At 44.4% G+C, this 23,420-nt stretch overlaps 1 protein-coding gene across 1 annotated transcript in view; it reads left to right on the top strand.

The window, feature by feature from the left end:
- LOC105924161 (alpha-2-macroglobulin-like) overlaps positions 1-23,420 on the top strand; it is a 72,089-nt gene that overhangs the window by 30,372 nt on the left and 18,297 nt on the right. Inside the window, exons 19-22 of the mRNA XM_036150110.1 lie at positions 6,072-6,297; positions 12,450-12,576; positions 12,768-12,889; positions 22,753-22,804. Of these exons, the coding sequence (XP_036006003.1) occupies positions 6,072-6,297; positions 12,450-12,576; positions 12,768-12,889; positions 22,753-22,804 (527 nt within the window). The remainder of the gene's footprint in view (positions 1-6,071; positions 6,298-12,449; positions 12,577-12,767; positions 12,890-22,752; positions 22,805-23,420) is intronic.

The following is a 23,420-nucleotide window of genomic DNA, read 5'->3' as shown; positions in this document are numbered from 1 at the left end:
CTGGAGTCTGTTCTTTCTCCACCTGCGTTCAGCTTTCCGACATTCCCTTTTTTCACCTCTAACTGCTGGAGCATTTCTCCAAGGAGATTTTTTCTTCCCGGAAAAAAACTTCACTTTGACTGGAGCAATGCAGTTAATGACGTCTGAGACTTTAGACTTAAAGTTATCTACTAGCTCATCTACAGAGTTGCAGCCCAAGGTTGAAGTATCAGAGTAAGCTTGAATAAAAGTTTCCGCGGCATTGTCCTTAAAGGTGCGTTTTCTTACGATGTCCCTTTGGCTAAATGAGTCACTGGAAATTATGCTTTCAAAGGTAACAGAAAAGTGATCAGATAGGGCAACATCAGTTACATTGACCTTAGAAATCTTTAGACCTTTAGTGATGATCAAGTCTAAAATATGTCCCTGTTTGTGTGTTGGCTGTTTAACGTGTTGACTTAAACCAACGTTTCTAAGTGTGTCACACAGTTCTTTTGCACTTCTGTCTTCAGGGTTGTCAACGTGAAAGTTGAAGTCTCCCACAATAATTAAACAGTCATAATCAACACATATCACAGACAGGAGGTCACTAAAATCATTAAAAAAGTTTGATGTGGACTTAGGAGGCCTGTACACATTCAGAAACATAGTTCGTATCGGGCCCTTTACCTGGAGAGCCAAATGTTCAAAAGAGTCAAATTTTCCCAAAAACACCTTTTTACAATTTAGTGAATTATTAAACAATGTTGCTACTCCTCCACCTTTCCTTTGCTGTCTGCTCTCACAAAGAAAATTGTAGTTTGGAGGTGTTGACTCCATCAGTATAGCTGCTTCACTAAATTCATGCAGCCATGTTTCTGTTAAAAACATTACATCAAGATTATTGTCAATAATGAAGTCATTAATTAAAAGGGATTTTCCTGACAGAGATCTAATGTTTAGTAAACCCAGTTTATATGACTTAGTGGTTGATGATATCTCTGTGACAGGTTGCATCTGACAGTTTATGATTTTTAAGTATTTGTTCCTGTTTATCCTTTTGTTTTTCTTATTTCTGCCACGTATTATCACAGATATTCCATAATCTCCGGCGAAAGGCCCCGGCTGATGCTGGGAACTCTCATGTCTGATAAACGTGTGGCCAGGGCCCAATCTGTATCACAGCGAAGTAATTTGGAGTTCCTCAGTACCAGAGTGTTCTGTGATACGTGGAGGAGGAGGATCTGAGGCTCTGAGGCCTTTGGAGAATCCTGGTTTATTCACAGCAGAATGGCTATGTGGAGAGGATGTCATCTGTAGGCCAATCTTAAATACTTTGTTCATGTTATGAGAAAATTCCAGAATAGGAACTTCTGGGCTTTGTGGAGAAGAAGGGGAGGCGGGTCCAGTCTGGACCGGTGTTTGTGAAGATGGAGGTTCTTGTCCTGCTGAGATCTGGGATGAATCGTCCTGTAGCTCTGACAACGCCTCATTCTGTGTCATCTTTCTGGCCGTCTTTATCTTGGCTTGTTCAGGCTGCACTGGGCTTATCATTTGTTTTGGCACTGGATGTACTTTGTTTTGGAACAAAGCTGATGACGCATGGTTCACAGAATAGAAGATGTTTGAAATCAGCCGTTTTGCACCTGACCTATTTAGAGAGAAACAATCTCTGTTGAACAGATGTCTTCTTTCCCAAAATATGTTAAAGTTGTTTATGAAGGTTACAGTTATTTCTTTGCATGTTTTTTCCAGCCATTTGTTTAGCATCAGAATTCTGGAAAAAATCTCGTCTCCGCAGTTAGCGGGTGCGTGAGGCCCGCTAAGAAAAACCTTGACATTCAGGCCATCAACAAGTTTCAACAAACGAATGTAATCCTCTTTTAATACTTCTGATTTTCTTATATGGTTGACGTCCTTCAGGGCTTCAGCTTGTATTATGAGGTTTTCCAAGGTCGGATGTTTTCTCAAGATCCTTGGAAGGTCTGTCTGAAGGATGTCTGTTAAATCAGACACCAGGCCACAGTTCCCGTCGTTATAAATCAACACCTCTGTATTTATGCTATAGCATTAATAAAGAAAGCCGGTCCAGGAGCATGGCTGGCCAAAGCCGACATTACCGACGCTTTTAAAATCATGCCCGTGCATCCCTCACAGTGGCACCTGCTAGGTGCGAAATGGGACGCAAAGTTTTATTTCTTTGTCCGTCTGACTTTCGGATGCAGGAGCAGCCCCAGTCTCTTTAATTGATTATCTGAAGCTCTCTGCTGGATTCTTCTAAACGTTGTTAAATTTCTCTCCGTGCTCCATCTCCTTGATGACTTTCTGCTTATCGATCCACCCCACCCTTCTTCTCGTTCCTTAAGCAAATTGAAAGATCTCTTTCTTCACGTCGGCGTTCCTCTCTCCAAGGAAAAAACTGTTGGTCCGTGTAAAAAATTAGAATTTCTCGGCATCACTCTGGATTCGGAAAAAATGGTAGCTTCGCTGCCAGCAGATAAATTAGCTTGCATTCGCAAGATCTCCCAAGATCACCTTTCATCCTCGGCTCTTACCAAGCGTCAGTTTCTCTCGCTGCTCGGGAATCTTAACTTCGCCATACGCATAATCCCTCAAGGTCGCTCTTTCATCTCCAGGTTGCTCGACCTCGCTAATTCAGTTCCCTCTCTATTCGATCGAATCGTTTTAGATGATGGCTGCCACTCTGATCTCGCTTTTTGGTCCTCCCTGCTTAACTCCTGGAACGGCATTTCTTTTTTCTATGATGATGTTATCCTCTCGCCTGATTCCGTCCAGTTTTACACTGATGCTGCTCCTTCCGCAGGTTACGGGGGCTTTTTTCAGGGCAGCTGGTTCGCTGAGAAATGGCCTCTTTCGGTTCCTCAGTCACAGTCTTTGGCTTTCTATGAAATAGTCCCCATTGCTACAGCATGCTGCCTTTGGGGTAGCCAGTGAAAACGCAAGCACATTGTAGCATTTTGCGATAATGCCACGGTTGTCGAAGCTATTAGTAAAGGCCACTCCTCTTCCAAGTCTATTATGCCTTTTCTTCGTCATATTACATGGCAATCCGTGATCAACAATTTCATCCTCTCTGTGCGTCACATTCCAGGTCATTCTAACGCCGTTGCCGATGCTCTGTCTCGTCTTCAATTTTAGACCTTTCGTCGCCTCTGCCCTTCAGCCGACCTCCTCCCGACGCCTGTTCCCTCCTTCGAAAACCTCATCCTGAATTAATCTCCCCTTCTCTTTTACCCTTGCTCCAGTTGGCTTACTTTTACATAAAAAATGGCCTCGCTCATTCTACGTTCAAATCTTACACCTTCGCCTGGTATAAGTATGCAAACTTCTGCTCTTTTCACAAGACCCCACTTTATCCCGTTCAAGCTAGCTCAGTCGTCGCTTTCATCACTCATTGCTTCGTTCATCTTAATTTGAAGCCCCCTTATATCCGCAGTCTTGTCGCAGGTATAAATTTTTTTTTCCAACTTTCCCAGTCTTCCTCTTCTGTTAGCCTTTTTCGCGACAATGTTATAAAGCTTCTGTTAAAGGGTATTTCTAATGTCCGTCTTTCCCCCCAGATAGTAGAAAACCTATCACCCTTCCCATTCTAACTAAGTTACTCAATATCCTTTGGCTCAGTTCCTACTCTCCTTATCTCAAGAGCCTCCTCTTGAGTTTGTTTCTTCTAGCTTTTTATGGGCTCCTTCGTCTAGGCGAGTTCACGTCCCCAAATAACACCTTCATCCCTTCTAGAGACCTAGCGGTTTCTGACCTCAGTTTCCAAGTTAATTTTTACAGCCTATCCCTCAAGCATTGTAAATCTAAAGGTGCTTGTACCATCGTCATAGCTCGTACCGATGGTCCATTCTGCCCTTTTCTAGCCATGTTCAACTACGCTCTCTTAAGACACAAATTGAGTTTTTCCCCCGAAACCCTGTTCTTAACCCCCGAAGGGTTCCCCATGTCCTCTGCCTGGTTCCTTAAACACCTGAGGCTACTTCTAGCCGCATCCAACCTCCCTCCTAGCCGATTCTCAGGCCACTCCTTTAGAATAGGAGCAGCTACATCTGCAGCCGCGCAGGGTATTCCCACTTCAACTCTCCAGCAACTAGGCTGACGGTCGTCTTCGGCTTTCGCATCCTACATTCGTCCAGATCTCTCAGCCGTTCTCGAAGCTCAACGGTCTCTCAGTGCTCAGGTAAGCACTTCGCAACTCACTGGTGGTGGATGGTTTACTCCATTTAAGAGCTCAAGTCCTGAACCCATAAGGCCCTGCACATCCTCCCGTGCTGCTACTTTCAGGTTTCATTTCAAGTGTTCCCACCTCTTGTCCTTGCCAGCTAACAATTTATCCGGTGAGTTTATTCCCAGCTTCGCTTCGATCTTCAGCTCCCTGTTTTCTGGTGTCTTTCTTCCTGACTTCTAGTCTATTACTACCACTGGCCTTCATCCACCGATTTCACTCAGTTCATCTTTCTTTTGGGGCGGCCTTGCTAAATTCTATGTCTATCAGCTTACCTATAAGCTTTTGCACAAGTCCCTGCTAGCTCGTATACATCGGCTTCTCTTTCTTTCTCTTTACTTAATGAGATTTGTAGCTATTCTTCTACCTAACTCTAAGTATTCTCATAACCCCAGTTAGCTTAATTTCCCGGCATGGCTCCACATCATCCCAACGACTCCACATCCAACTTTCATCTACCAGCCCAGCTCCGCGTCACATCAATAACCCCGCAGCTGGCCTTCATCTACCACCCCGGCTTCGCGCCTCGTCAGTAACCCCTCAGCTGGCCTTCATCTACCAGCCCAACTCCGCATCACATTAGTAATCCCTCAGCTGGCCTACATCTTCCAGCCCAACTCCGCATCACGTCAATAATCCCTCAGATGGCCTTCATCTACCAGCCCAACTCCGCATCACATTAGTAATCCCTCAGCTGGCCTACATCTTCCAGCCCAACTCAACATCACGTCAATAACCCCTCAGCTGGCCTTCATCTACCAGCCTGGCTTTGCGCCTCGTCAGTAACCCCTCAGCTGGCCTTCATCTACCAGCCCAACTCCGCATCACATTAGTAATCCCTCAGCTGGCCTACATCTTCCAGCCCGGCTCCGTATCACATCAATAACCCTTCAGCTGGCCTTCATCTTCCAGCCCGACTCCGCACCATGTCAGTAACCCCCAGACGACCTTCATCTATTAGCCTGGCTCTGCGTCATCCCATACAGTTTTCACTGCCATCCGTCACCTCGATTTCTCCCGCCTGCTTTTCACCTCTCGTTGCGAAGTCCTGGCCTCGGCCCCGGCATCGGCCCAGAAGTTTTGGGGGGAGCATCCCTATTCAGCGTTGATGGGCTCATTTGAATTTGTCGGAATTCACTGCTCAAATCTTCAGCTGGGGCCCGAGCGCCAAAGAATTGTTATTCATTTTGTCAAATAAATGTGTTAATCGTTTTCTCTTTCTCCGTCTGAGTCTCTCCAGATTGAAATGAAGCCTAGGCGCAAATTCAAGCTGGAAGACTTCCGCCTACCTGTTACAGCGTCATCTTCATTTCCGGACCTCGACCCGCTTTCTCCAATCTTCAATCAAGCTTCCATTTAAAAGGCTCCACACCCACGCCGCCTGACGCTTTCCAGCCATGCTCGACCCACCTCCTCCCCTTCTCCACCAGCATTCCAAGACGTCATCTTTTCCAACATCCACCACCAGTGACGGGCCCCGGGGGAGCATCCCTATTCAGCGTTGATGGGCTCATCTGAATTCGTTGGAATTCACTGCTCAAATCTTCAGCTGGGGCCCGAGCGCCAAAGAACTGTTATTCATTTTGTCAAATAAATTTGTTAATCGTTTTCTCTTTCTCCGTCTGAGTCTCTCCAGATTGAATTAACTTGTCCATGTGTACAAAAATATATATAAGGACAATTAAAGATATTTATCTATGCAGCAGGTCTTACATTAGGGCCTGAGAATTAATCTGTGTGTCACAAACTCATAGAGTAGGTGACTGTAGCTACCGTAAAACACTTGCGCATTGTTTATTGGGTTAGGGTTCCTAACTATGTTTTATCCACAATTTAACACAATACATTTGTGTAACTGTTGATCCAGATCTTCTGGAACCAAGGAGGTGTCCCTCACTGTCCCAGACACCATCACTACCTGGGAGACGGAGACTTTCTGTTTATCCCCTCAGGGTTTTGGTTTGGCTCCTCGTCAGAAACTCACTGTCTTCCAGCCCTTCTTCCTGGAGCTCACGCTGCCATACTCCATCATCCGAGGGGAAAACTTTGAGCTGAAGGCAACTGTCTTCAACTACCTGACCAAATGCATTATGGTAAGAGTTGATTCTACATGAAATCTACCAAAACTTAGCATCTTAGCATATTTTTTGTAATCATGCTAACACTATAAAGTTTAGCTGTAATTAAAGTTCTCTATAGTACCCGTTCATTATCCTGTGTTTAGTATGACTTTGTTTAGGACAAGCAATGTACCAGAAAATGTAAGCAATTGGCTGTGGCCAGAAAAACAAAAACTCTCCATTTGTCATGATTGCAATTGAACCCGAACACACCACAACAGAGTAAATTTAACAGTTTATTGAAATAGTGGATTGTGGAGGATGGAACCAAGAGTCTGTACAGAGCTGAAGCAGGAGGATGGTGAAGGCAGGCACTGGCAAGCAGGTAGGAACCAGAGCACGGAGGCAGCAGAACCAGAAGCACAGCAGACAGGAGACTTGGAACCAGGCTTGACCAGCAGCATGACAGAATGGAGGCTTGGAACAGACTTGACCAGCAGTATGACAGAATGGAGGCTTGGAACCTGGTTAGACCAGCAGCATGGCAGAGTGGAGACTGGAACCAGAACCCCAACAGGATTAACAGCACGACTGGTGAATACTTGCAGGACCGGAGAGAGAGCAGGACCAGAACCACAGCAGGCGGGCGGAGATGAAAGGAACTCGGGCTGGACAAAAACAGGTGAGGTGAGCAGTTGTGAGCAGAAACCAACAGAACGAACCGACAGGGGAGGACTGAATGCAGGGAGCTTAAATAGGGAGGCTGACAGGTGTGCTGAGTACTGGCTGATTAGTGACTGACAGGTGTAGATGATTACTGAGCATGGAATCAGGAGCTGTATGGAAGGTGGAGAGTGACATGAAATGTCCATGGTGCAGCAGGCAAGACTGCACCATGACATCACCCCCCCCCCCCCTTAAGGCCGGCTTCCAGACGGCCCAAAAAGAATCCAATAAAAAAAAAAAAAAACGACCCACCCAGGGTGGGCGGAGGGAGGTACTGGATGGAGGGCTAGAGTCTAAACCAAAACTTCCCAACCAGGGCAAACCAAAATAAAGAAGAAAACGTAGGCAAACAAGAAAGCGTTTAAACTACACTGGCAGTAAAAAACCTAAGAAAACGGCGGGGGCAACTAGAGGGCAAAGGAAAACGCCAGGGGGAAAACAGGCGTGCAACAACGCCAGGGGAAAACGCTGGAGCGTAAGAAAAATGCCAGCACGTAAGGAAACAGGAATCTCTATGACACCAGGGAAGCAGATTTATCAAATACCAAGAAACAGAAAATCCAAAACACCAGGGAATAGAGGGCGTCCAAACACGCCAGGGAAACAAAGATAATCTAACATAACATAACATAGGAGCACTAGCAAGCACTATGGTAACACCCAACATAAACGAACACTAAGAACTCAAAAACTAAAGAATGCTAGGAAAACTAAGAACCGCTGAATAACTCTGAAACTAAGGGATGCCACGTAACTCAAAAACTAAGGAGTAAAAAATAACTCAAAAATAAAGGCGTGCTAAATAAAAACTAAGGGGTGCTAAACAACTCAAGAACTAAGGCAGAACTAGAACAAATGTAACTAGAGAGCACTGGGGCCTTATGGGAACAGGCAGCTACGGCTGCTAGGAGACCGGCAGCAGCTAGGCCACATAGAGTGGTCGTGGAGGACGGCCAGGACGTGGCAGGCGGCAGAGCAATAGCGCCAGATCGAAACCTCGAGGAGGACGGCCCCGACGGCGGGACAGCAAAGTCAAAAACGGGCGTCGCGGTGGACGATCCCGACGAGGCAGAGTCAAATTCGGGCGTCGCAGAGGGCGACCCCGACGAGGCACAGTCAGATTCGGGCGTCGTGGAGGGCGACCCCGACGAGGCACAGTCAGATTCGGGCGTCGCGGAGGGCGACCCCGACGAAGAGGCAAGATCCGGTGCGGCGACGGGCTACAGGCTTCAGACAACCACGGGCTACAGGCTTCAGACAACCACGGGCTACAGGCTTCAGACGACACAGGACTATAGGTTACTGAGGTCACCGGCCTACTGGTTACAGAGATCAAAGGACTACAGGACTCGGGAGACCCCGGGCTGCACGGTTCGGGAAACGCCTGGCTGCACGGTTTGGGAGACGCCTGGCTACGGTTTTCATAAAACACCGGCCTACAGGAGACAGGCAGCGCGGGGCTACAGGAGACAGGTGACGCCGGGCTATAGGAGACTGGAGAAGGCCTCAGGCTGCAGGGTTTAGAAAACACCTGACTACAAGGTTCAGAAGACCACAGGCTACAGAGTTCAGGATAATCCTGGCTTCCGGCTACAGAAGTCACAGGACTACAGAGTTCGGGAGAACCTGGGCTACACAGTTTGGGAGGCGCCGGGCTACAGGATACAGGCGGTGCCGGGCTACAGGATACAGGCGGCGCCGGGCTACAGGATACAGGCGGCGCCGGGCTACAGGATACAGGCGGCGCCGGGCTACAGGCCTCAGGAAACGCCTGGCTACAGGCTACAGGAAACGCCTGGCTACAGGCTTCAACAGCCTCCGGGCTATAGCCTACAAGGGGCAGCGGACCCCCCTGGGTCCCAGCTTCAACGGCGGATGGCGGTGGACCCTCCTGGGTCTCTGCGTCTCTGGCAGGCAGTGGACCCTCCTGGGTCCCCGCGTTTACGGTGGACGGTGAACCCGCCTGGGTCCCCGCATCGACGGTAGGCAGCAGACCCTCCTGGGTCACCGCGTCAACAGCAGGCGGTGGACCCTCCTGGGTCACCACGTTGCAGGAAGAGGCCAGACCCACGTCGGACGCCGGGCTGGCGTGCTCGGCACCCATGTCGGATGCCGGACTGGGAACTGGGTCCTTGGCTGCGGGCTGAGCATGAACTGGGTCCTTGGCTGTGGGCTGAGCATGAACTGGGTCTTTGGCTGCTGACTGAGCAAGAAAAAGGTCCTCCCTATCCGCGTAAAAGAAATCCCATAGCTGGGTCTCATGGATCCGGGGTGCTCTAGCTGGACTCTCCCGAGTAGCGGCAGCAACTGTATCCGGCTGACTCACCAGGGGAAGGGAGGTGACGTCAGCTCCAGTTGGTGCGGCAGCTGCGGCAGTGTCTGGCTGGACATGGAAGGAGGTCTTGTGCCGGCGGATTCGGCTTCTGGAGGAGACACGGGCAGCCGCGCTGGGAGCAGCAGTTAAAGGCTTCACCCGAGGAGCCAGCTGAGTGTCGTGGAGGTGGTGACAGAGGCGACGGAGAACGAGACGGCTTCGGCTCTGGCTCGCTGAAGCAGCATAGGCGGCGTTAGCAGCAGAGGAAACAGCTGTGGTGGAGACAGTGGTGACAGGAACGCTCTCGGCGACAGCCGAAGTAGATGGATTACTGTGCAGTGGACCAGGTTGAGAGACTCCTGCACAATAGTCCCAATCCACGTCCTTCAAGAGGCCAGCCACAGCGGAGTGTCCAGGAAGCCTCCGCGCCAAGTCAGAGACGCGCTGCTCCCAGTCGTCTCGCAGCAAGACAGTTGCCTTGATTTGGCGTGACAGTGGGCTCACAGCAGCCACCTTGGCCAGTCCACCTCTTAGTTCGGAGCGTAAAGTTTCCAGTATTCTGCTTACGGTGTGATGGTCTGGATCCATCTGGCTGGTTTCTGCATGGAAGCGGTGTGTGTGTGTCGGGTTCCTTTGGTCGGTTCGTTCTGTCATGATTTGCTATTGAACCCGAACACACCACAACAGAGTAAATTTAACAGTTTATTGAAATAGTGGATTGTGGAGGATGGAACCAAGAGTCTGTACAGAGCTGAAGCAGGAGGATGGTGAAGGCAGGCACTGGCAAGCAGGTAGGAACCAGAGCACGGAGGCAGCAGAACCAGAAGCACAGCAGACAGGAGGCTTGGAACAGACTTGACCAGCAGTATGACAGAACGGAGGCTTGGAACCTGGTTAGACCAGCAGCATGGCAGAGTGGAGACTGGAACCAGAACCCCAACAGGATTAACAGCACGACTGGTGAATACTTGCAGGACCGGAGAGAGAGCAGGACCAGAACCACAGCAGGCGGGCGGAGATGAAAGGAACTCGGGCTGGACAAAAACAGGTGAGGTGAGCAGTTGTGAGCAGGAACCAACAGAACGAACCGACAGGGGAGGACTGAATGCAGGGAGCTTAAATAGGGAGGCTGACAGGTGTGCTGAGTACTGGCTGATTAGTGACTGACAGGTGTAGATGATTACTGAGCATGGAATCAGGAGCTGTATGGAAGGTGGAGAGTGCCATGAAATGTCCATGGTGCAGCAGGCAAGGCTGCACCATGACACCATTAGCCTAAAGGGAAGTCTATTTGTAAAAGTATTTTAAAACTGCATACAGAGATGGGTCAAGTAGCCAAAAATTGTGTTAAAGTAAGAATAGCACTACTTGAACACGTTTTTACTCAAATAAATGTCATGTTTTGTAACCTGAACCCGAACACTACACTCAGAGTTAAATTTTAAGTGAGTTTATTGAAGAGGATGAATGGTGGATGATGATGACCAGAGTCCAATCCAGGCTGGAGCAGGAGGCAGTTAATGGCTAGAGCTGGCAAACAAGATGGAACCGGAGCATGGAGGCAAGACCAGCAGCACAGCAGAAAGGGGATAGGAAACCAGAACCACAGCAGGATAAGCAGCACGACTGGATGAATACTTGCAGGGCTGGAGTTAGAGCAGGACCAGGATAACAGCAGGCAGACGGTAAACTCAGGCTGGACAAGAACAGGACCAGGTAAGCAGCGATGAGCAGAGGAACACAGAGGTAACAGTACGGTCCAACAGGGAAGAGCTAACTGAGGAAGGTTTAAATAATGATGACAGGTGGAAAGAGTCCTGGCTTGATTAGTGGCTGACAGGTGTAGGTGATTAGTGGAGCATGGGATCTGGAGCTGGATGGGAGGCTGAGAGTGCCCAGAAATGTCCATGGTGCAGCAGGCAAGGCTGCACCATGACAATAACAAGTTGTCATTCAAGAAATTACTCAAGAGCAAAACTGTTTTTGGTAAGAAGACTACTTAAGTACGGAGTAACATCTGATATAATATTTAAAAATGATGTAATCAGACAGACATATATTAATATATGTGCAGATTCTGGTACTACAGAGACTAAAATGAAACACAATTTACAATAATGTACAATATGTTAGAACAGTGTAAAGTACATCCAATGACAATATCTACTGCTTACTGTATGTTCACCTGACCTCCAAATGGCTATGTGATCTCAGCAGATAGAAAACAACATTAAAACAACAAAGCTTTTGTACAAACAGGAAGTCTCACTTTAACATAAGCCGTAAGTGTGTGTCTTTCCGCTGTATTTTTGGTTAAAACAAATCTGTTCATTGTCCAATGAAGTTAGTCATGGTGGGTAGAGTAGCAAACAATGTTATTCAAGTAATAGTAGTGGTACTTTTTAATTAATATTATTCATTTAAAATAAAATAAAAAGTACAATGCAGTAAAAGTAGTCCTAAAAGTACATTTTCTTCAAAAGGTTAAAGTTAATATAACTGAGTAAATGTAACTAGTTACTACACAACTCTGAATAGCAATATTCACTGTGAAATGCCCTTTCTGATTATGGTGTGTGCACACCGAACGCGAATGAGGCAGTCTGAGTGGGGATTTACATATTATCTCTCTGCAAAATGTGCAATCAGGAACGGTCCAAACAATCCATGACAGCCTACAGTTTCTGGAGATCACACTACATACCCTGTCAGATATGTCAACATGTGATACAAGTAATGTGCAATGGGTTATGGACCTTAGAAATGCAGGGCTGATGTATAATAGAGTTATAAGCGGAAGCTAGCAAGAAGTTTTAAATAGAAATGAAATTTAAAAAAAAATGTAGCATGTAAACTATGCAGTAAAGAATGCTGCTCACTGTGTGTTAGTACTCTGGGGAAGTTGAAAAAACACAACCATAACCAACAAAAAGTGAGACCTTGGAAAAATGCTAATTAATTTGAACACTTAACTCTGATTTTAAAATGAAACCAGCATAGACATAGAGAAACATAGAATTAGTGGCATTTAAAAGTGTAGGAAAGAAAAAAAGCCACCTGACAAGTACTTATCGACACAGGGCAAGTGCACAAAATGACAGATTAATCTAAATTCAAAAATGTTGAGTCTGTTCTTTTCTAACAGGTTAAAGTGACTGCAGCCGACTCCTCAGATTACAGCCTTTCACCCCTCTCTGGGGACCAGTACACATCTTGTCTGTGTACCAACGAGCGAAAGACCCTCAGCTGGACCATGACTCCCACAGCCTTAGGTGAGGAAGCAACCTTTATTCTTACAACTTTAAATGTTAGTTATTCCTTAAGGCTGATAAACTGGGATAATCGATCTCCGTTCCCCTTCAGAACCCGTGTTTAATCTATACAAAACCAGTAAGATCCAACTCGGCCACAAACGGATTTGTTTTTTGCAGAAGAGCACAGAATCTTTGTTGATGTTTTTTAGGGGTTGTGAATGTCACTGTGACTGCTGAGGCCGTTCCATCTCACGCTTCTTGTGACAACGAGATAGTGAGCATTCCAGACAGAGGCCGCATCGATGTTGTAACCCGTCCTCTTATTGTAAAGGTTGGTCTGAACAAACAATTTAAAATTTGTTTTAACAAAACACCAAAATCCTCACTGGCTTCTTAATACAATAAAGACTAAAATCCTTGTGCAAATCCTCGGTTATCTGGGTCATCCTAACAGTAAATAGACTTAAATCGGACCCAACCGGACTTTTGCTCAGGTGTTTCAGGAAACATTTCGACACCTATCCACCTATTTTTATTTTTATTTTTTATTAAATCTACATAAATAACAGCACAGTGTCATGATGCAGCCTGGTGGCTGCATTTTTAGCAGTTCCTGCCTCCTCCTTCCCAGCGCAGCCTTATCAGGATCACCTGTCAGGCTGTAATCACCTGTGACTGGCTCCACCTGCTCACCCCTCTTTAAATAGTCACCTCAGTCTGTTCCTGGTTGCCGGGTCATCTGCAGTCTTACCTGCAACCTCCACTCACTCCACGCCTGTCTACTGCCTTGCTGTTGAAACTTCTGTTACCTAAGTGCCTCAGTTCTCTGGTTTCCTTCCAGTCAGCCTGCTCCTGCAACTCATCAACTCCAGCCCGGTAACTGACTCTGGTTTTCACCTTCCACTACTCCCTCTTTGCAATAAACTCTCAAGACCAGCTCTGTGTGTGTGTGCTCTGTCCGGGTTCATGAAGACAAATCATGACACACAGGATACATTTACACAGTTGATGTACCAACCCAAAAACCTCCCACCCACACTGCCTCCCCTCACCCCCACTCACACTCATTCACATTCATTCACCCACATTGAATGAATTTATTCATACAAAAAATTAAATTTCATAATACACATTTGAGAACTTCCCATCTATTTTTAGGTTTTCTGGCTTCATTATCGGTTTCATCCATATAACTTTCTAGAGTTAAAAAATGCTGAATAAATGTTTTAAACAAAGTAATACTAAGTGAGAATCTATTTTTGGCTCAGAAAATAAACCTTTCTACATATTTGTTCAACTTCCACCCAAAACAGAGACACAATATGACAATACCAAAACAACTGCAGGGTGGATTCAGATTCCTGACAACAGAAACGGCAATCATCTGACTCTGTCATATCTCGTGGTTTTAACATTTTCCCAGTGGGTAAGAAATTATATATGATTTTAATTTGAAAATAACTATTTTGAACATCAACAATAGTTTTATAGTTTAGTTTAAATATTTTTACCCCACGGCAGCGTGCAGTCAAAATAATCCTCCCATTTTCCATATGTTATATGGGATCAACCTTCAGAGATTTTTTAATTAAATAAAAATTATTTATTCTATTTATTTTAATTCCCTTTTGCCAATTTGAGTTTCTTATTGGAGGTTTACAAACATATAGTTTAGTTGTTCCATTGTTAATAATTTATTTCCATTTTATTCCAATTATTCCAGTGAGTTTATTAAAGGAAAAGTTTAAACAAGCATCACCATACACAGTTCTAAATTCCTCATACTCCATAATTTTACCATTGCCATTGATAATGTCATTAACAAAGATAATTCCTCTTGCAAACATGTTTTCCCAAAAGAAAGCCTTTCCGTCTATTAGTATATTGGAATTCATCCATATTATCTGCTGCAAAATGTCCTCTCTTTTTTCTGGTACATCAAATTGAAAACACCACCATGAATGGGTTGTTTCCTTTATGAACCCTGAAATGTTTCCCAACAGACTCTCTACATAAGGAAAATAGGAGGACATCACTTGTAAAAAAGGATACAATTTCTTATGATACAATAGATGTTTTTGTCCAATGGGACACTTGTGTACCACTCCTTGTTTAGGTACATCTTTGGAACAGTTGATGCTTTTAAAGACAAACGCATAGCTTCAAGGTTGAGGAGTTTCAAACCCCCATAATTATAGTCATTGTACAAAAACCTTTTTTATGTTTTCTGGCTTGCCATCCCGGATAAAATCGAAGGTTTTCTGCTCATAAAACATAAAAAAAATTGTGATGGAGCTGGTAAGGACATAAATAAATAAATAAATAAATTGAGGAATAATTAAAGAATTAACAATAGAGATTTTACCATACAAGGTTAAATATTTCCCTTTCCATAATTGCAGAATTTTATCAAGCTTTCTTAGTCGATTATCATAATTTACTGAATTTAAGTCTTCCAGATTCTCCGGGATCACAACACCAAGTATGTTAACTGGTCCATCTCTCCACATAACAGGCACTTTACATTTCATTCGAAAGGATGTTTTCTTTAAACTTCCAGTCCCTAATATTTTACATTTATCATAGTTAAGATTAAACCCACGTTGCTCTGAAAAGATATCCAAAAGATTTATATGGTTCTGTAAACAATGAGGATTGGGGCTAATGAAGAAACTTTTATCATCCGCATACATTGTTATTTTACTTTCAATATTATCATCAATGAGCCCTTCAATATTTTTAGTCAATCTGACTTTAATCATCAATATTTCCATTGCAATAATGAATAAGTATGGAGACAATGGGCACCCTTGTTTAGACCTCTTAGTAAAGGTATTGTCCCCGAGATGTGTCTATTATTTATAATTCTACAATTAGTTTTGTCATATAGCGTCTTGATCCAGTGTAATCTTCAGTTGCCAAAATTGAAAAAAGCTAAACATTTACATATAAAATCTAAGCTAATTTTGTCAAATGCCTTCTCCAGGTCAGCAACAAAAATTAATTCCTTTTTTATTCTCCGTATTATAATTTTCTATGATTTCTAATAACTGTGTCATGATTCTGTCTTGGATGAATCCGGACAGAGCACGCACACACAGAGCTGGTTTAAGAGAGTTTATTGCAAGCAGTGGATGATGACCAGAGTCAGTTACCGGACGGAGATGTAGGATGCAGGAGCTGGCTGGCAGGAGCTGACTGGCAGGAGCAGAGTGGAGAGACTGACCAGGAAACGGGAAAGCTGCGCTGCTACAGAACTGGGAGTGAAGCCAGAGTCCATGAAGACGGGAACGGAGGTACAGAGTCCAGCAGCGCAACAAACAGGAACACAACAGGACCAACGGAAACGAAGGTGGAAGGACAGGAGCAGACAGGCACGGTGTTGGAGTAGCTGAACTTTGTAGCAGGTTCCACAGCACGGCAGAGAATCCACAGCACGGCCGAGAGAGAACCATGCTGGTCAGAGTAAAATCCAACAGGATAAAATAGCTTGGTAAGGTGAATACTAGTGATGGGACATCTGAAGCCAGGCTTCGAGCGGGTAGCGAGTAAAAAGGGGGCGTGTCAGACGAAGCCCCGCTTCGGAGCTTGTGTCATATTGAGGATAATCACATGATCAACAAGAAACGAGGCCTTGCATTACATCTGCTACGTCATTGCTTCATTCTGCGTATCATTTTTCAGAATAAAAGCACGATGAACCCTGTTGCTTCGTGGGTGAGGTCATCTGCCGACGACAAAACCATCGAAAATCTGAAACAGTGAAAAAAAGTCCTGTTCCTAAAAAAAAAAGAAAATTAAACCTAAAATCCAGCAATTTCTAAATTTTCTTTTGTTTGATCAGAAGATACATCAAAATCACACATCAAAAGCAGACTAAAAGCCATTGGAAGAGGCAAACTCTATGTGTAACTTAATATTAGAACCAGAACTAGAACTCCCAGGAAGAGATGATTTTAAACAAATTCTGTTTTTCAGGAAGCAAGTTTTAAGCTCAAAGCATACAGAGTCTGCCCCAACAATCACTCAATTCCCAATACACTAAAGTAACACATATCTTCGTTGTCAAAAAAGTCAATGACATAAAAGAAAAGCTAAAACAACCACTGATGGTCAAGGATTGGATTGGCTACAAATCATTTTAATAATTAAAACATGACAATTAAATATGATTTAATTGATTCACCTCTTACTAAACACGAGTTTGATGAAAACTTTGTGACAATATTGCATTTACTAATTTTTGGAAGTATGATTCAACTAAGTGACAAGGCTGTTACAGTTTCACCAGCAGATGTCACTAGTGAGTGATGAATGAAGCATCGAGAAAATAACCTTTTTTCAAAGCAAAGTGTTGGAGAGCTTCATTGCTTCATCAGGCTTCATTTGCCCATCACTAGTGAATTCTTGCAGATAGAGTCTTAACAAGATAGTTGCACCGATGAGACTGGAATAATCCATGGCAAGCTGAGGTAAAACAGAAGCAGAGGTGGCAGGGTTCCAGCAGCAAGCAGAGAACACTCATGTAGACAGACAAGGAGAAGGTGTTGGATGATGACGAACCGGCAGAGGAGTGACAACAGATGAAGTAGGGAGGCTGGCAGGTGAAATGAGTCTGACTGATTAATGACTAACAGGTGTAACTGACTGCAGAGGGAGTGAAGGAAAAGCTAAATTAGGGGAAGGAGGAGCTGAAAACTAACAGAAAATAAAGTCAAATAATAACTTAAACCCTAACAAGGAGGAAAAACTGAAAACTAATAGTAATCAAAAGCCAAGTCAAAACTAAACCCTGACACTGTCTAATATTTTTTCCTATATTTCTTCCTTGTAAGAAACCTGATTGGTCTTGGTGAATAATATTTAGTAAAACAGACTTTAGTCGTGTTGTAATGATTCTGGCACTGGAGCTGATTCTGCTCACAATTCACACCCCTGTCCAGTCTCCACCCCTCTGCAATCAACTTCTACTGCCTTCACCTGTCTTCACCTGCATATAAGCGCCGTCCAAGTTAGCCTCCAGTGCCAGATTGTCTCAAGCCACCCGTAAGAGCATTCCAGCGTTCCTTATTCTGCCTGTCTGTGTCTGACCCGATTCTGCCCTCCGTTTCCGAGCCTGCCTGTTCCTTGTTCTGACCCCTGCCTGAGATTACCGGATTTCTGCCTTGCCCCTGCGATTATTCTGAGCTTGCCTGTTTTTGGACCTGGACCGGACCTGGACCTGCTCTTCGGATTTCCCCTCTGTACCTCTGCTGGATTATTGGACTCCCCGTTACCGGACCCGGACTGCCCCTGGACAACGCCTCTGAAAAGTCCCTTACTGCCGGAGGGTTGCTCTACGGCTCCTGTCCCCGGACTCTCCCCCCTGTCTCTGGCTGATTCTCTGCGCCCAGGCTCCTCTCGTTATCAGGTTAGTCTCTCAGTCTGCTCCACATTGCTAACCCGTCACTGCAGCCTCTAACCTGTCCCTCTGCCTCCAGGAAGCTCCAACCCGTTAGCGAGAGCTGCACGCTCTAGAGCCAGCGCTGATCAACCCTGCTTTTTAATAAACATTGAAAACGTCACTGACCTGTCGTGGTTGAATCTTGGGTCCGAATCCGGTACATCACACGTGTAGCCAAATATTTTGCCAGGATCTTAGCATCTTATTGGTTATTGGTCTCCAATATTTTAAAAATGCTGGGTCTTTATACTGGCCATTTGCTTCCTGTTTCAATAGGAGGGAAATAAGACCTTCTGTTTCAGAGTTTGACAAAAAACCTCTTACATATGAATAATTAAAACTAGCCAGTAATGGTTTCTTAACCTATTCATAAAATACTTTATAAACCTCAGTAAACCTCAATAGGTATTCCATCTAATCTTGAGGTCATGAACTTTTGTGTAAAATCTGGTCACTTTGATGTGTAGTGGAGTGTCTGTGCAGAGTATGTATACAAAGATGATGTTGCGGGTCATTTTGACCCGGACACTTTAATGTGGTTAAGTAGCCGTTCAGATCCAAAATAAAAACATCTCTTTGATGAGACCCAGACCCAGGTGTGTGAAGGGAGGGCACTTTCTCACACTAGTCCTTGTCACTGCTCTCACATCATCTTTATGACAAACTCACCAAAAATGGGCTCCCTAAGGATTACAGCTGAGGAGGCTTTATCACAAATTTTGAACTGGGATAGGGATGTAGAGGAAGAGGTTTCTGAGACAGAGGATCTTTCAGAATCAGAAGTTATTTTTGATGAGGAGGATTCAGAGGACGAGTCTGCCATTGTCCCCCCAACAGATGAAAACCCAGGAATGCAACAATCATCTTCCAGAGAGGTGACATGGACATCTAAAGACGTTAATATTAAATGGTCAGCATCACCACATCAGAGTCGAGGCAGACTGTCATCAGCTAATGTGATAAAAAGGACTCCTGGTTCTTACAAGATTTGCCATCACATGAGTTGATGAGATTCAGTCAGCATTTCAGCTCTTCATATCCTCACCAATGGAAAGGATTATAGTGGAAGTGACCAACTTGGAGGGGAGACCTGTGTTTCAAGACAAATGGAAGCCACTGGATCAGACTGACGTGAATGCTTACATAGGAGTCCTGTTATTAGCTGGAGTGTACAGGTCAAAGGGAGAAGCAACTGCAAGTCTATGGAATGAAGAGAATGGAAAGCCAATATTTCGTGCAACAATGTCTCTGGAGACATTCCACATGATATCTTGTGTTATCCGCTTTGACAACCGCAATACAAGAGCTGGTTGATGTGAAAGAGACAAACTAGCTGCAATCAGAGATGTGTGGGAAAAATGGGTTGAAATTTTACCTTTGTTGTACAATCCTGGTCCCTATGTTTTTGTAGATGCTGTCCTTTCCGACAGTACATGCCCAACAAGCCTGCCAAGTACGGCATCAAAATATGGGCAGCCTGTGATGCAAAATCCAGCTATGCATGGAATATGCAATTATATACTGGAAAGCTACCTGGAGGAAAAGCTGAGAAGAATCAGGGGATGCGTGTGGTGCTGGAAATGAGTGAAGGGCTGCAAGGTCATAACATCACTTGTGACAACCTCTTAAAGTCCTACTGCCTTGGAGAAGAACTTCAGAAAAGAGAGCTGACCATGTTGGGAACAGTAGGAAGAAATAAGCCGGAACTTCCCAGTGAAATTCTGAAAATGCAAGGCAAACCTCAGCATTCCTCAGTCTTTGCTTTCACTGAAAAAACGACAGAAAAACAAGAATGTTCTTGTTATGAGTACAATGCACGCTGATGCATCTCTGAGCGAAAGAGAGGACTCGAAGCCACAAATAATCCTGGATTATAACTCCACCAAAGGAGGACTTGACAATCTTGACAAAATCTCAGCCACATACAGCTGCCAGCGCAAGACTGCCCGTTGGCCTTTGGTGACTTTCTACAACATTGTGGACGTGTCTGCATACAATGCTTATGTCCTGTGGACTGAAATCAACCACCAATGGAATGCCGGCAAATTGTATCGACATCGGCTTTTCCTGGAAGAACTCGGCAAAGCACTTGTCACACCCAAGATGCAGACTCGAGCCAGGCCAGCTCAATCCCCAGCAACAGGAGCTATAATTGAAAAGGTCAAGCTCAGGTCACCCAACCAACATCAAGTGGAGACAGGTGAAAAGAAGAGGAAAAGATGCCAGGTCTGTCCCTCCCAAGAGGACAGTAAAACAAGTACCTCTTGTGTGAAATGTATGAATTACATCTGCAGAAAGCACACAGTAACTTTCTGCCCATCATGTGGAGAACTTTGAAATTGTTGAATGTTCAAAATCTTAGCAAATAGAGCATGTTAAAGGTAACGTTTAAAGTAATGTTTTTGCGAGGAGGAAATTATTTCTTAAATGAATTAAAAATGTATTGTTTGTCACTTGACTAAATGTTTAAGTAATCTAAAATAAATTGCTTATTGGTTGAACCTGTTTTCTTGACTGTTTTGCATGCATTTACACAGAGTGGGTCAAAATGACCCGCAACATAATCAATGTAATTTTTTTTCAACGTAATATAAGGCTTAATAGCTTCCATAAGCTCTTCTTCTCTAATGAGGCTTTCACAGGAACTACTTTCTTTAGAACTCATTTTTCTTTCATAAATATCTGGAAAGAATTGTATTGTGTCAGGATGAATCACTGGATTTGAAAAAATATTTTTAAAATAGTTTTCTATTTCTTTCAACAATATGGCGTTTGTAGTCAATATCTTTCCGTTTGTTTGAATAAGCTTAGAAATTTTCTTTTTTGAATAATTTTTTTGTTTGGATATTTAGAAAACATTTTGAACACTTCTCACCTTTTTTCAACCAAATTGCTTTGCTGCAATCATAAGTTTTCAGTAACTGTTTTTGAACTAAGTCGGCTAACCCCTCTTGTTTGGTTGTTAAGGAATTCAATTGTTCATTAGTCGGATAATCATTACCATCAATAACCTGTTGTAAATCCTCAGGAGTCTTTGTCCATTCTGGTGGCTCGCACTTAAGCAACCTGTAGTTGGTGTGCTGCTGTTTTTAAGGACATGGAGGCCCATCCTCCTTGGCGCATTCTAAGTCAGATGCAAATCAATGACCCACCCATCACTGTCCTGGGTCGTTAAAGGTTTTGCTTGGTGTGAGTGGAGCACTTGGTCACCTGAATTATGATGAGAATGCTGATGTAATCTCTTTGGAATGAGTTGGAGGATCGAGCTGTAAACACTGGGGAGTTGGAAACATAATCTTCCGCCTTTGTTTAGTGATGGCTTTTCTCTTTTGACCAAGATGGCTTCTTTCATCCCTATTTCAAACTATCTCCTCTCCCTGTCCAAAGTTTGGACATCAAAAGAGTTCACTTGTGTCATGGTTGAGTTTTGGTTCGACTTTATTTTTCTGTCATTTTTATTTTTCATCTCATGTGGGTTTGGTTTGACTTTATGTATTGTTAGTTTTTATTGTCATTAGTTATTTTCTGTCATCTTCACTTCACCTCCTCTGCAGTTAGTCACACCTGCCAGCCACTAATTAGCCAGACTCACTTCACCTGCCAGCCTCCCTACTTAAGCCTCACTCTGCTGTCACTCCTTGCCGGTCCGTCATCATTCCACACCTCTCCATGCCAGTCCCCGGTTTTGCCTCGGTAAGATTTGTTTTCTTGTTTAAGTTATGCTAACCTGACTATCCGCCCTGGAGAAGCTCAGCTCTGTGCCCTGGTGTCTCCTAAATTCTGCTAACCTGACTAGCCGCCCTGGAGAAGCTCAGCTCTGTGCCCTGGTGTCTCCTAAATTCTGCTAATCTGACTAGCTGCCCTGGAGAAGCTCAGCTCTGTGCCCTGGTGTCTAAGTTCTGCTAACCTGACTAGCCGCCCTGGAGAAGCTCAGCTCTGTGCCCTGGTGTCTGCAATGAACTGCTACGGGGCCTGCTAGCCGAGCAGTAATGAGCATTCCCGGCTGCCTGGAAAATCGTGACTTTTTTACTCCGGGCCGTCAGCTCCTGCCATCACCTTCACTCCGGTTCTGTGTTACCTGCTCCTCTGGCCTCATCAAACCTCCATCATCAACCTTGCAATAAAGACTCTCAATTTTAGTCCCGTGTGTGTGGTTCTGAGTTCATCCGTAGACAAATTGTGACAACTTGTTCTTGAGGTGCAAGTGAACTGCTAATCTTGCCCCGAGCTGCTGGCCCTCCTCTGCTGTTCCATGTGTTTAGGTAGCTGTTGTTTAGTTTCTCCAATGTAGGAGTCTGAACAGTCCTCGCTGCATTGGACCACAAACACAACACCGCTCAGCTGTGGTTTGGGTGTCCTGTCTTTGGGATGAACCAGATTTTTTCTGAGGGTGTTATTAGGTTTGAAATTTACTGGTATGTTGTGTTTGGAGAAAATTCTCCTGAGTTTCTGAGAACCTCAGGAGAATTATGTGTCCATATATGTTTTTGCTTGTCTTTGTTTTCTCCTCTGTGTTAGTGACTTAGAATGTGCCTAGGAGGATGGACCTCCATGTCCTTTAAAAACAGCAGTGCTCCAACTACAGGTTGCTCAAGTGCGAGCCACCAGAACTGACAAAGACTCCTGGATAGGTGTCAAAATGTCTTCAGAAAAAGCTGAATGAAAGTCTAGTTGCCACCCATTTAAGCCTGTTTGCTGTAACAAGGAAAGATTTTTTACATCTTTAAGTTTGACTATCGCCTTTCTCTTAGGCTGAAGGTGTCGAAGTAACAAAGACGCACAACTGGCTGGTCTGTCCTGAAGGTCAGTATGGTGTACACCAAGAATACGTTTTGTACACTTTCACAAACTTCTGATAAAGAAGATACAAATGACCAATTTTGGAAGTCAACATTTTTGTATCCACATCACATTATTGTACATCTACTATAGTGTAATGTTAATGATAACCATGTTAATGTCGGCGGTTAGGCACCTCTGCGTCCTGCTGGTCCTTTTACCCTGGAGAAGCGGTCTTCATTGAATAAGTAACATCTTTAGTAGGAAATGACTCTTGAAACAGAATATATACTTGTTTAATCTAAAAAAGCCAGAGAAATGTTAGAGATTAGTACTGAGGCTCGAAACAGATTCGACACGGGGAAAAAGTAGAGAGGAAGAACTACCCCAGAATAAAGTTTTTTTCAGCTTTTTATAGATGAGCAAGCACATGCCCTACAAGAGTGATACACCCCTCAAGTCATGAATAGTCACCTCTGGGCATTATCTACTGTGTGATAGGCTGGAACCAGAGTTGATCCATGTGATTTTACTCACCTCTTTTCCTTTCTCAGTTGTCTTGTCCATATCTATGTATGTCACTTCTCTGATGTCAATGATCCCTACGAATCATCTGTTATTTTTTCAGAAACTCCTTTTC

Source organism: Fundulus heteroclitus, chromosome 18 (genome assembly GCF_011125445.2).
Source record: "Fundulus heteroclitus isolate FHET01 chromosome 18, MU-UCD_Fhet_4.1, whole genome shotgun sequence".
NCBI classification, from domain to species: domain Eukaryota; kingdom Metazoa; phylum Chordata; class Actinopteri; order Cyprinodontiformes; family Fundulidae; genus Fundulus; species Fundulus heteroclitus.
The sequence above is the reverse complement of the archived record's forward strand: the minus strand, read 5'-3'. Positions and strand labels throughout refer to the sequence as shown.